Below are 14,197 nucleotides of genomic sequence, written 5' to 3'. Positions count from 1 at the left end.
CTCTCCTTAAATCACTCGGATCAGAAAGAACTGATGAGCTTCCACCATATTGTTTTCACCGGTTCTGTCTTTTCCAATAATTGCACATGAAGGGGAGGACACAAGAACAGGACAGATGTTTACGCAGTTGAGACTAAGCCTTAGAGGAACAGCTCTCTCTCATCTAAAATAAATCGCAACACAGAGCTGATGATAACGGGTCCTCTCTGCCTCTGCTGAAGCGCATGATCGCTCGCTTTGTTTCCATGCGGACATGTCCAGAGTCACCCTATGTGAGTCGGTGACTAATCTGAGGACCCCAACGTCCTCTCTGTGAGCAGAAAAGGGCTGTCTAATCTCCGGCACTGTGACGGATTCCTAGGAGGACGTGTCTGCCTGTCGGCGTCGGCCCGGGCCAGTGGCAGTCCGCTTGTGAATAAGCTTCTGTGGAGGAGGAGAACAGGCTGTTCTGCTGCTCGGGATGATAAATTAGAGGAAGCACGTGTCGACAATTCAAATAAATGCTCAAAAATAAAAAGACACCTGTAGCTATTTCTGCCCTTCTGCACTGAAGGGGCATCGTTCTTTCTGAGAGTGAGATTGAATGCCATAGATTGAAGTGGAGCGAATTCAGTTCATGTGTGTTTCGAGAAGGGAAAAGAGGCCTTCCAGATAGGCAATAAATAGACTTGAGGATGAGGCCGGGTGATGTTCGAACATGTACCATACCGTGAGAGCGGTAAAGAGATCATCTGCATATATAACACATTCAGAGAGAGGACATTCATAAACACACAGTAGAGAAAGCATGTCCGAACAAGGCTGCAATGAACTATGTATAAACGTGCAACAAATAGACAAATGCAGATGATAGCGCCGGTGTACAGTTGGATAACACTGATGTTCTAACATGGTTATAACATACCATGCCGTTCATGACGGACCCCTGACCCCTACCACACCCAGAGATGGAGGAAGGTGGCTGTTGTGTACAGATCGGCAACGTACCTAAAGGTCCCTTTGCCATCATCCTCCTTGATCTCCAAGCTGACGGTGAAGGTGAAGACGTCGCTGTCTGGAGTCAGGGGCGGAGCCAAGCCCGAGAGGAGCGTCTTCTTGGTGGACCGCCTAAAGGCCGTGGCGAAGCTGTACAGTATCCTGCTGACCTGTGGCGTTTAAACACACACACACACACCAGAGCATAAACGAGAGCATGCACACACACACACACAGAGAGAGAGACAGACACACACACACCAGAGCATAAACAAGAGCATGCACACACACACAGAGAGAGACAGACACACACACACCAAGGGATTGAAAATCAGTGACATACACATACTCACAGCTTTAGAGTCCTAGAAAGCTTTTCAGTTATTGGGCGACCTGAAACAGTATAATTCTAGGGGTGTTGGCTATCAACAACAAGGCAACTCCTATGACTAATTGGGAATGGGATACAAGCGTAGGATTGATCACCCTGTCGCTGGCCGCCTTTGGGGAGGGTGTATAGTGTGAAAGGCCGAAACACCCTAGGAACCAAAGGTACACTACTGACGATGTGCTCCCCAAATTTCACCAGGCTCACTGTTCATTAACTCTTGGAAGTGCTTGCACAAAGGATAGTAACATCTCATCCTGTGTTCTTGGAATCTAGATAGGGCTCTGTTTACAGCGTGTGAGTTGAGCCGAATTCTCTCTCTCATTAGGTGATCCCCTAGGCCTTAGCCCATCACTGCACTGTAAATAAAACGAATGACTGTTACACTGGTTGAGTCATCTGCATCCACACAGTTTGGCTTCTGTTCTTACAATACGCATCATCTCCAAACTCAGCTCATAGTCGAGCGGTGAAAACACTTCTAGGAGGCCGATGTGAGTTACACACAAACCCCTGTGTCCCTTACGGAGAGCCACGTCACAGTGGGGTGTGTGTGGAGGGCTATAAAGCGTGAATAAATATTTTGCTGTGCGACCAGGAGTTATATTTTGGGAGCAGAGTGCGCATGGGAAATAAATCTCCCAGATCATGTGTATACACACACACACACACACACACACAGTCAAGTTCTAGAACACCTACTCATTCAAAAAAAAATCTTCATGTTTTTCTACAGCAGAATAATGTAAAATAACCATCAAAACATTGAAATAACACATATGGAATCATGTAACCAAAAAAGTGTTTGAGATTCATATTTGAGATTCTTCAAAATAATCACCCTTTGCCTTGATGACAGCTTTGCACACCATTGGCATTCTCTCAACCAGCTTCATGAGGTTGTCAGCTGGAATGCTTTTCAATTAACAGGTGTGCCTTGTTAAAAGTTCATTTGTGGAATGTCTTTCCTCCTTAATGAGTTTGAGTTGTAACAGGGTAGGGGTGGTATACAGAAGACAGCCCTATTTGGTAAAATACCAAGTCCATATTATGGCAAGAACAGCTCAAATAAGCAGAGAAATGACAGTCCATCATTACTTTAATACATGAAGGTCAGTCAACATGGAAACATTTCAAGAACTTAAAAATTTTGTTTGAGTGCAGTCGCAAAAACCATCAAGCGCTATGATGAAACTGGCTCTCATGAGGACCGCCACAGGACCGCAATGGACACTATACCGGTGGAAATCTGCCCTTTGGTCAAACTTGAGATTTTTGGTTCCAACTGCTGTGTCTTTGTGAGATGCGGAATAGGTGAACGGATGATCTCCGCATGTGTGGTTCCCACTGTGAAGCATGGAGGAGGTGGTGTCTGATTTATTTAGAATTCAAAGCACACTTAGCCAGCATGACTACCACAGCATTCTGCAGTGATATTCCATCCCATCTGGTTTGCGCTTAGTGAGAATATCATTTCTTTTTCAACAGGACAATGACCCAACACACCTCCAGACTGTATAAGGGCTATTTGACCAAGAAGGAGAGTGATGGAGTGCTACATCAGATGACCTGGCCTCCATAATCACCAGTCTTCAACCCAATTGAGATGGTTTGGGATTATTTAGACCACAGAGTGAAAGAAAAGCAGCCAACAAGTGCTCAGCATGTGTGGGAACTCCTTCAAGACTGTTGGAAAAGCATTCCAGGTGAAGCTGGTTGAGAGAATGCCAAGAGTGTGCAAAGCTGTCATGAAGGCAAAGGGTGGCTACTTTTAAGAATCTAAAATATATTTAGATTTGTTTAACAATTATTTTGGTTACTACATGATTTCATTTGAGTTATTTCATAGTTTTGATGTCTTCACTATTATTCTACAATGTAGAAAAGATTGGTACTGTATATGTTTTTTCCCTTCATTATCTCCCCCAAACCCTACCTCTCCTCCTCATTGGAGTAAAATAATGGACAATAATACCTATTCATACTACATTTTACATTAGTTCTCTTTTTCTTTTACCCTTCAGCTATACTCAACTTCTCCCATCCATCTCTAAAAAACATCCAGTCTTGACTTCTACTTGCCATATATTTTTCAACTGTGCGGTTTCACAGATTCTAAATGAAAGATGAACACCTTTACTAAAAATACTACTATATTATTGATCGACTGACCATGGTTTTTCAAGTCACCCAGCAGTGCTATTTGCAAAGATAGCTTTAAGTACATTTCTGAACCTGCGACAAAAAACAAGCTACATACAAGTGAGCTAATGGTTCGGTCTGTCGCAGCAAAATCTGCAGAGCTGGGATGGTTGAATCCCCATATACCTAACATTCTATTGTTTGCAAGAATTTTGTATAATAATTTAAATTAAAAAGCTCTACGGTTTCAATCCAGTGTTTTGTGTATCAGTTCACAAACCCTGTGCCATGGAATCGGCACATCAAAAATCTCCTCAGCTATTTTGTAAACTGTCCATTTTTTGGTCCTTAAATGCAACTGATATACTTTTTTTTTATTTATCACATATTTATCTTTTACCAATTATGGTCTTTAATACAGGTCCGACAAACAAGTTCCTTACCATCTCCCCCTTCCACTTGCCTCCTCCATTTTTGCGGTAATGATGCAATCGGTTGGTTGTTATTTTGAATAGAGCAAATTATTTCTATATATTTTTGTTACCTGCATGTGTGGCATAACTTCCTCAGTTCTGTTTATGATTATTGTCTATTCATTAACAAAGATTATACCGTTCTGTTTTTTTTAAATTATCAATTAGTAGTATATTTGAGATAGAACAAATATTATGTTTAATCTTTTCTGGTGGATTAAACTGAAATTGTTTTAATGATATTTTGGAGATAATTTCATTTTCAAATAACCGAAAGTGAGTGGTTGTAATCTGAAAAAAATGGAAAAGCGCAATTGTTTAACATAGGGTGAGTCATTCTTATTAGTCTGTTGGAGAACCCGTTTGGATTTACAGTGCATTCAATTGTTTAACATAGGGTGAGTCATTCTTATTAGTCTGTTGGAGAACCCGTTTGGATTTACAGTGCATTCAATTGTTTAACATAGGGTGAGTCATTCTTATTAGTCTGTTGGAGAACCCGTTTGGATTTACAGTGCATTCAATTGTTTAACATAGGGTGAGTCATTCTTATTAGTCTGTTGGAGAACCCGTTTGGATTTACAGTGCATTCAATTGTTTAACATAGGGTGAGTCATTCTTATTAGTCTGTTGGAGAACCCGTTTGGATTTACAGTGCATTCAATTGTTTAACATAGGGTGAGTCATTCTTATTAGTCTGTTGGAGAACCCGTTTGGATTTACAGTGCATTCAATTGTTTAACATAGGGTGAGTCATTCTTATTAGTCTGTTGGAGAACCCGTTTGGATTTACAGTGCATTCAATTGTTTAACATAGGGTGAGTCATTCTTATTAGTCTGTTGGAGAACCCGTTTGGATATACAGTGCATTCGGAAAGTATTCAGATAGCTTAACATTTTGTTACGTTACAGCCTAATTCTACAATTTATAAAATAGTTTTTTTTCCCTCATCAATCTACACACAATACCCCACAATGACAAAGCAAAAACAGATTTTTAGAAACATTTTTACATAAGTATTCAGACCCTTTACTCAGTACTTTGTTCAAGCATCTTTGGCAGCGATTACAGCCTTGAGTCATCTTGAGAGTCCCGAAGCCACTCCTGGAGTTGTCTTGGCTGTGTGCTTACGGTCGTTGTCCTGTTGGAAGGTGAACCTTCACCCCAGTCTGAGGTCCTGAGTACTCTGGAGCTGGTTTGCTAGGATCTCTTGTACTTTGCTCTGTTCATCTTTCCCTCGATCATGACTAGTCTCTTCAGTCCCTGCCGCTGAAAAACATCCCCACAGCATGATGCTGCCATCACCATGCTTCACCGTAGGGATGGTGCCAGGTGTCCTCCAGACATGATGCTTGGCATTCAGGACAAAGAGTTCAATCTTGGTTTCATCAAACCAGAGAATCTTGTTTCTCATGGTCTGAGAGTCCTTCAGGTGCCTTTTCGCATACTCCAAGCAGGCTGTCATGTGCCTTTTACTGAGGAGTGGCTTCCATCTGGACACTCTACCATAAAGGCCTGATTGGTGGAGTGCTGCAGAGATGGTTGTCCTTCTAGAAAGTTCTCCCATCGCCACAGAAGAACTCTGGAGCTCTGTCAGAGTGACCATTTGGTTCTTGGTCACCTCCCTGACCAAGGCCCTTCTCCCCCGATTGCTCAGTTTGGCCAGGCAGCCAGCTCTATCTAGGAAGAGGCCACTGTGTTCTTGGGGAAATGCAATGCTGCAGAAATGTTTTTGGTACCCTTCGCCAGAACTGTGCCTCGACACAATCCTGTCTCGGAGCTCTACAGACAATTCCTTTGACCACATATTTATCTTCCTATAGTGCCTCAAATTCAGCTCTGGACCATGAAGTCAGTTTCATTGCATTGTTTCATTGTTCGCCTTCTAATCAGGGGCTGATTTAGACCAGGGACACGAGGTGGGTGCAATGAATTTTCAGGTAGAACAGAAAACCAGCAGGCTCCAGGATTGGAGGGTAAGAGACCCCTGCTATAACGGACCACCGGGACTGCAATTTACATCCATAAACCACGCCGTGGGCCGTTCTACTTGCGCCTTAACCATTTGTTTACACTTTGTTCAGTCATGTTACCTCATTGCCTAGCTGGCCAACAACCTGGTAACTTTACCTCTATATCCAAATATTTGGGAGGCACAGAAAAAAAACGGATAGCCTCTTCAGGAGACCAATGATCATAGCAATGAATGAATGACGGATCTCGTACAGGTCATCATCACAAAGCGTTTTTAAAGAGAAAATAGTGCCTTTACACAATGCAGAAACCTACTCCACAAATGACTTAGTAATTCCAATGATAGGTATTCATATGACCGCTAACTTTCACAATAAACTAATGGTCTTTACATCGTTACATATTCGTCTCTAGACACAGAACATGAGACACAGAACATGAGACACAGAACATGAGACACAGAACATGAGACACAGAACATGAGCCTCAAATGTAGTCAATACAGGCTGTAACTCAAACAATAAAAACAATTGTGCTTTCTAAATTTCGTGGGGCGCTCCTAAAGTTGGGAGCACCAGTGGTAGCAATGAAAAATGTTCCTGTAGAGCCGTGTGTGCACGCGCGTTTGTGTGTGTGTGTGTGTGTGTGTGTGTCATGGGAGGGAGGCGGTCCAGCCACCAGGCAGACATGGGGTGGTCTGTGTTCTGGGCTGTCTGGAAGATAGCAAGAGACATCTTTCTCCAAGGAAGGAAAAGGGGAAATCAGGTCACTGCACACAGAGGGAGACTAAGGAGAGTAAGGAAGACCAGCTCTCTGTCTGGTTGTGTCCCAAACAGCACCCTATTCCATATAGTGCCCTACTTTTAATAGGGTGCCATTTGGAATGCAAACTCTGTTATACACTATTATATAGGCCGAGGCCCGTTCAGGCAGAGAAGAGTACAGCAGAACAGCAGGCTAAGGCTGACTGACTAACTGCAGGCTAGACATGAGATATAAACACATGGGCATTGGGTACATCAGTGTCTGTATAGAGAGTGCAGCCCAGAGGGCCAGGATAGCGGGGTAAACAGCTCACACAGGGAGAGATATTTCACCTCAACATGAATGTTTGGGCATTGTGTGTGGGCAGCACGGAAGAGTTCTGCTGTGCTGTCAGAGTATAAGGGAGGCTCTGGTACTGTGTGATAAATGGAAGGAGCGCTGGCTCTCACCATCTGCACTGCTGTCAAATGTGGATGAAACTGTAGTGCGTTGATTGAAGACCCAGGCAGCACGGAGCTAAACAAAAGTCACAGGAATTGAAGGTGTGTGTGTGTGTGTGTGTGTGTGTGTGTCCTCACCGCCTCTTGGATCTCACAACGGAAGACATGGATGCGGAAGATCTCTGCGTTGTAATGGCTCTCCGTGAAGGCGAAGCAGTCACTCTCTGGTGTGCTGTCGTGACCCCGCACGCAGAACAGGATCTTGTAGATGGGGTAGCTGGCTATCTCTGTGCTTGTCTGGGGGTCCAGCAACCTGCAGAAAAAGAGTCAGGTCATATTATGGTTAAAGGGTAGCAAAGAAAACAATAACGAGACATAATGGAGGTATTCAAACAGCGCGTCTCACAAAAGCACTCCCCTCTTCAGTCTGTGTTTGTTTAAAAGGTCCCGAACAGTCAAAATCATGTTTTTCATGAAATTGGATGATATTTGGATGAAATCAGATCAAAGTCTGATGACCAAAGTATGAAGAAAATGACTGTTGAGAGGGCAGGGAGCTTGGTGTTAGTTACTGGTCCCCTACCCCGTGCCAAACAAGCAGGGAGCTTGGTGTTAGCTAGTTACCCCCTTAGCCAGGTCATTCAGCCGGCATGGAACAAAAGGGGGGGTGGGGAAGGGTCGTTTAAAACTCGGACAAGTTTGATCATGAAGTTACTGGTCCCCTACCCCGTGCCAAACACGTGGATTCAGGAGGCGGGATTATTAAGGGGATAGGGTGACATCCCCATCTCATTTTATTACACCAATGGTAACATGATATTCTCTTACCTAATTGAAATAAGTGCCGCCTGGTAACCAACATCGGAGAAGGTGTGTTTGCAGAGGGGAATGGTTTACATAGCTAGATAGTTGACCTACTAGCGCCAACATTTTACTGTAGGGTGTCAGGGAGTTTACACTATGTCTCTATGGAAAAGGTACTTCTATGTCTCCCCTTTCATCGGTGTCTGGTGTTAGCTAGTTACCGGCTAGCCAGGTCTTTCGGCCGGCATGGAACAAAAGGGGGGGGGGGTCGTTTAAAACTCTGACGCAGATGTCATGTCAACAAATCCGTCGGTGCTGCTGTGAACTGCATCACAACAGACATGGCAAACGGGAGATTTTTTGTGCATCACTGATGCAATTTCAATGTTGTTGGAGTTGCTTTGTGTATCACCAAATGAGCTTGATCTGATTTTACTGCAACACTGCTTACTAAATACATTCAGGTTTCTTGACATGGGCGTTTCAAAGAGCTGTCAGTCAAGGTGAGCTCATGAATTGTAAGCTCCCCGCCCACACAGCCTGTATTCTCAAACTTCCTGGTTGCGAGAGAAAAATGACTTTCATTTGACATTTCTATATATATATATATATATATATATCTATATATATATATATATTATGGGTGACTTTTTAGTCACTCAAAATGCTATTTTACATGGGAATCAGAATAACTACTCTGGAGCTTTATGAGCCACAAACACGCACACAAATCTCTTTGGTTGGTTTGTCAGTTTGTTTGTTAAGCAGTCCTGACCTGACGGTGCCCTCTGAGACTCCAGGCACAGACAGGGTGACGTCCAGGGGTAGCTGGCACTGCCCTCTGAGTATGGTCATCATACGGAGCGCTTCCACCTCACTGCGGGGAGCGTTGACCGAGGCACAGCCCAGGTAGGTCAGCTTATTAAAGACCACACTGTCCTCGTCTGGGATGGGCGTACTGGGGCTGCACTCCGATGACGACTCATCCCCTGTGGATGTCAAAGGTCATACAGAGAGGGTCTAGTGAGGGGGAGAGACAGCAGATCAAAGCGTAGCCCCTATCCCATAGGACATTGGATATACGGAAGTGACATTTCTGCTCAGCCAATCAAAAGACAAGATTAAGCTATAACCATAGTTCTTACATCTGCCCAACCCTTTCAGATCTAGAGAAGTTCCTAAGGTGTAGGGTCCCAGAAGTTGATTTGGTATTCTTGCTTTGACTCACCGCGGTAAGATCGTTCATTCAGCTCACTCTCCTGCGCTGCAGATTGGACGGGGAGCACCATCTCAACTTTGGGCGGGGTGCCGAGGGGGTCAAGGCACGGTTGGGGCTCGGGTGGTGCTGCCATGGTGGGGGAGAAAACATGGTCTACCCCGCCTGCCTGGTCCACGCCGCCACCACTGGGGATGCCACCACCCAGCGCCTGCTCAGCTACAGAGGGGTCCATCAGAACATCCTCCAGCTCCTTCTGCAACTGCTGCTCACTGCCGTTCCCCACAATCTGTTGTCACACACACACAGACGGACGGACGGATAGGCACATACACACACACCGGTCGGACAAGCACATCGACACACACACAGGCATTCACACACAGACACACAAGGAATCCCAAAGCCCACACACACACACAGACGAGCATACGGTCAAAATACAAGGTTCATTATTCAGACTACCTAAGAAACAGTTCATCAATCAATCTCAGTAACTTTTTCCTGTCCAACTTCAGTAGTGGCTAGGTTGAAAATGTTATACTGATCTTGAGATTCTCTCCAAGTGACTGACAAGGGAATTGAGAGGGAAAGCGACGTCTTCAACAGAGATAGCACTTGAAGTACGAAGTGATTAGATTAGTATGTGAAATTACGATTGTGAATGAATTAGATCACCACAGGAGGGCTTACAAGTTTCTAGAAACCGAACACTGGTCTGTTTGCTTACAAATTGTAGCCTATCTTTCTAAGAGAAAGCACATTCGCCAAGTTCATTGAGCTGACAGATGCTAAGCAAAGGCGGACCATACAGGGAGAGGCAATATACTGCAAAGCAAACTAGTGAAGACTGCAAAGCACTGTTCCTCAGCCTCCAGCAGTAGCCTAACACTACACCACAACATACAGTGGCAAACAAGGGGCGTATTGAGCTGAGGAGGGGTGGGCGGGTGGCAGACCGGGAGTCTGGCCGTAAAGCCTCAAAAAACAGAACTAGGACAAGAACTTGCACCAAAACAGCTGAGCTAGCTACCTCATCACAAGACAAGCTAGGTGGGCATCAAATCATTCAACAGCCAACCCGAAAACACTTAATAAGAGCACCACAGAACAGATACAGTGTCACCACAGAATCACAGCACAGAGGGGGAGAGGACGAGAGAGGGAGAGAGAGAGAGAGAGAGTGAGAGAGAAACTGACCTTAAAGCTGACCCCTTCCTCAGAAATCACCTGCGTAATAAACAACACATTTAGACAGCCTGCGCTACTCCCCTCTTCAACTACCTTGTGTGGGCTTGGGGGAGAAGTACGTGTAAGAATAGCCAAGAGAGTTATTGCGTTTTTCTAATCAATTCTAATTACAGTTGTTAATGTACATGGGGGTGAGGTGTACAGTTTCCGTGAGGCTAGTCTAAATATCGTCTTGTACCTCAACTGAAGGCAATTGAGTGGCTTAACTTGTTGGGTAAAGTCATTTCAGCAGTCCACTATCACCACCTGCTGGTGTCTTTTGAGCACTACCTCATCAGAAGGAAGTACAGTGTGGGGTGTCCAGAGGCACCAAATAAAGTACAACATGGATGGGTAAACTAACATGTTATTTATATATCTTGTTTTTTTTGTTAATGTTTCATTTTCACATTAGCGGGAACAAATACACAGAAGGGTGACAGAATGACTTGAGACTGAAGGAACATACCATCGACAGTCTAATAACCTGTACAGCGAGAGTGTTTGTTAGCATGGAGAGAGAAAGAGATCAAAAGAGGGGGAGAAAAAAAAAATGGGGGGGGTTGGAATACTTAAATGGACAATAATTCCCCCACCCAGCCAGCCAGCCTCACAGGCAGCTGAGCACCACAGGGTGAATGGTACAGATGAGAATGTGCCAGGGACCTCACTATACAATATTATCACAATACTTTAGGTGTCGATACGATAAGTATTGCGATTCCCACAATTCTATATGTTTTGCGATTCCCACAATTCTATATGTTTTGCGATTCTCACAATTCTATATGTTTTGCGATTCTCACAATTCTATATGTTTTGCGATTCCCACAATTCTATATGTTTTGCGATTCTCACAATTCTATATGTTTTGCGATTCTCACAATTCTATATGTTTTGCGATTCTCACAATTCTATATGTTTTGCGATTCTCACAATTCTATATGTTTTGCGATTCCCACAATTCTATATGTTTTGCGATTCTCACAATTCTATATGTTTTGCGATTCTCACAATTCTATATGTTTTGCGATTCTCACAATTCTATATGTTTTGCGATTCTCACAATTCTATATGTTTTGCGATTCTCACAATTCTATATGTATTGCGATTCGATAATATGATTTTATTGCAATTTGATGTTCCAAACATGTTGCTCATCAATATGTACAGCAGAGGGACAAGAGAGAGCCATGACAAAACGAGTCCTGATCAGTCATGGAAATAATAAAAAGTGCTGAAAACAAATTTTTGAATGGCCCAGATAGAGGAGAGTGATATGTAACCGGATCGACCCCCCCATTACTAGTGAATGGCCCAGATAGAGGAGAGTGATATGTAACCGGATCGACCCCCATCACTAGTGAATGGCCCAGATAGAGGAGAGTGATATGTAACCGGATCGACCCCCCCCATTACTAGTGAATGGCCCAGATAGAGGAGAGTGATATGTAACCGGATCGACCCCCCCCCATTACTAGTGAATGGCCCAGATAGAGGAGAGTGATATGTAACCGGATCGACCCCCCATTACTAGTGAATGGCCCAGATAGAGGAGAGTGATATGTAACCGGATCGACCCCCATTACTAGTGAATGGCCCAGATAGAGGAGAGTGATATGTAACCGGATCGACCCCCCATTACTAGTGAATGGCCCAGATAGAGGAGAGTGATATGTAACCGGATCGACCCCCCCATTACTAGTGAATGGCCCAGATAGAGGAGAGTGATATGTAACCGGATCGATTACTAGTGAATGGCCCAGATAGAGGAGAGTGATATGTAACCGGATCGATACCCCCATCACTAGTGAATGGCCCAGATAGAGGAGAGTGAGAGCCTGACTGTCTTGCCCCTGTAACCTGACCCCATACGAGAGAGACAGCTCAATCCTCCTGACAGCCTATTCGTGATTATTTACAGTAAAAAATGAAAATTGAAAAAAGAGCATGGAATGGGTTTCTTAATCAGATGATTAGGTGCAGTATGTGAGTGATTGCCTTGGAAGGGGGATGACACGAGACTGATTCCCTGGTCACTTAACATCAGTGGTGAGAGAAGGCAGACGTGTCTGCTGCTAGTATGATGATTACTGATGCGGTTACCTTCCAATGACCCACCGACTGAGGCCGTGGTATTCAGGTGAGTTGACTACGAAGAAATCAAGCCGATCGAGAGTGACACACACCTGTCCCGATTCGCTCCCTATTCCTTCCCCTTGGCTTGAACCCTCTCTTTGTTTGCACTTTGCCCATCTGCAAGGGGCAGGACTAGCCTAAGCAATATGGTGGAAGGAACCTCCAGCACAACATTGCTTACAACCTTAAACCTACGCAAGCACTTTAGATCTGCCGTGCAAACATCATATGGTTAGGGGCTTAGGGCCCAGGTGAAGGGGAAGGGAGAGTGTGAATTGGGGAACTCGCCAGATGTCAGAGTTCTGTTTACTCTGCCAGGCACTCTTTATTTCATCTTACCTTCAGTCCGGTCTTTTCGTCATCGCTACCGTTATTAGTGGAGGAGCCTGGGGTGTCGTCCCCCAGCCGCGACACCAGCACAAAGTCCTCACTGTTCAGGGTGGACACGGAGTCGGACGACACGCTAATTTTCCCCACCGAGGCCTTGTCATCCATGACAGCTAAACCAAGCCAGGCTCATGAATGGAGGGGGAAATGAGTAAAATCACCTAGAAAAGGAAAAATAAAAAAGGTCATGATGAAATGAGGCCATGCTTTTTTAAATTTAACGCGTAGTCGTCTCAAGAAAAAATGATAGGGGCATTATCTGGGAAAGTATCAAGGACTCCTACAGGGAGGCTAGGTTGAGCATGTGCAGTTACCACTAACCACCAGAGGGAAGAAACACTGAGCTAGTTCTGTTGACAGAGAAAAGGGGAAAGAGTTCTTTGAGAGAGAGCAGAGTGAGAATAGAATGGAATGAGAATAGAATGGAATGAGAATAGAATAGAGTGAGAATGGGAATAGAATAGAGTGAGAATGAGAATAGAATGAGAATGGGAATAGAATAGAGTGAGAATAGAGTGAGAATGAGAATAGAATAGAGCGAGAATGAGAATGAGAATAGAATAGAGTGACAATGAGAATAGAATGAGAATGGGAATAGAATAGAGTGAGAATAGAATAGAAGAGAGTGAGAATGGGAATAGAATAGAGTGAGAATAGAATAGAATGAGAATGGGAATAGAATAGAATAGAATAGTGAGAATAGAATAGAATAGAGTGAGAATGAGAATAGAATAGAGTGACAATGAGAATAGAATAGAGTGAGAATAGAATAGAGTGAGAATAGAATAGAGTGAGAATGAGAATAGAGTGAGAATGAGAATAGAGTGAGAATAGAATAGAGATGTAAAATCAGAAAATTCCAAACATATTTTGCATTGGAAGTTGTGTCTTATTAATTTCAGTAAACAGAGAATCTAAAACATATCATCAGCAAAGTAAGCGAATGCAAGGTAAAGCCACGGTGATGCCAAAATCAAATGTCATACAATACAAAGTCCTTTAGATGTGTGGATGGATATGAGGGAGCTGAGCAGTCAGAAACGTCCCCACTATCACTCTAGTGTATTTCATGGAGAATACACCTCCAGTAGGTAGCCTCCATCATCTCCATGCCAATATGCAAACAAGAAACTAAAATCACGCCTATTATTAGGCCTACAGTACACACACTGACTGTTGTTCGCCTCCATCTCAACGCAGCTCTGCTCTACATCCTTGTCATATGTATTCCCTGAAGCAGTTCACATGATCCCACAAGATTCC

The 14,197-nt window shown here is 43.9% G+C and overlaps 1 protein-coding gene across 5 annotated transcripts in view; it reads right to left on the bottom strand.

Moving 5' to 3' along the window:
* LOC112239765 (rab GTPase-activating protein 1) overlaps positions 1 to 14,197 on the bottom strand; it is a 142,149-nt gene that overhangs the window by 95,221 nt on the left and 32,731 nt on the right. For 3 of the 5 annotated variants that reach the window (XM_042302075.1, XM_042302077.1, XM_024408181.2), the window contains exons 2-7: positions 12,887 to 13,095; positions 10,379 to 10,408; positions 9,191 to 9,467; positions 8,738 to 8,951; positions 7,297 to 7,471; positions 988 to 1,145 (exon numbers count right to left, since the gene is read on the bottom strand). In XM_042302075.1, coding sequence (XP_042158009.1) covers positions 988 to 1,145; positions 7,297 to 7,471; positions 8,738 to 8,951; positions 9,191 to 9,467; positions 10,379 to 10,408; positions 12,887 to 13,042 — 1,010 coding nt within the window. In that variant the 5' untranslated portion in view covers positions 13,043 to 13,095. The other 2 variants (XM_042302076.1, XM_042302078.1) reach the window with 2 other exon arrangements.

The sequence above is a fragment of the Oncorhynchus tshawytscha genome, linkage group LG20, assembly GCF_018296145.1.
Source record: "Oncorhynchus tshawytscha isolate Ot180627B linkage group LG20, Otsh_v2.0, whole genome shotgun sequence".
Taxonomy (NCBI): domain Eukaryota; kingdom Metazoa; phylum Chordata; class Actinopteri; order Salmoniformes; family Salmonidae; genus Oncorhynchus; species Oncorhynchus tshawytscha.
Note: the sequence above shows the minus strand (reverse complement) of the source record. Positions and strands in the feature narration are given on the sequence as shown.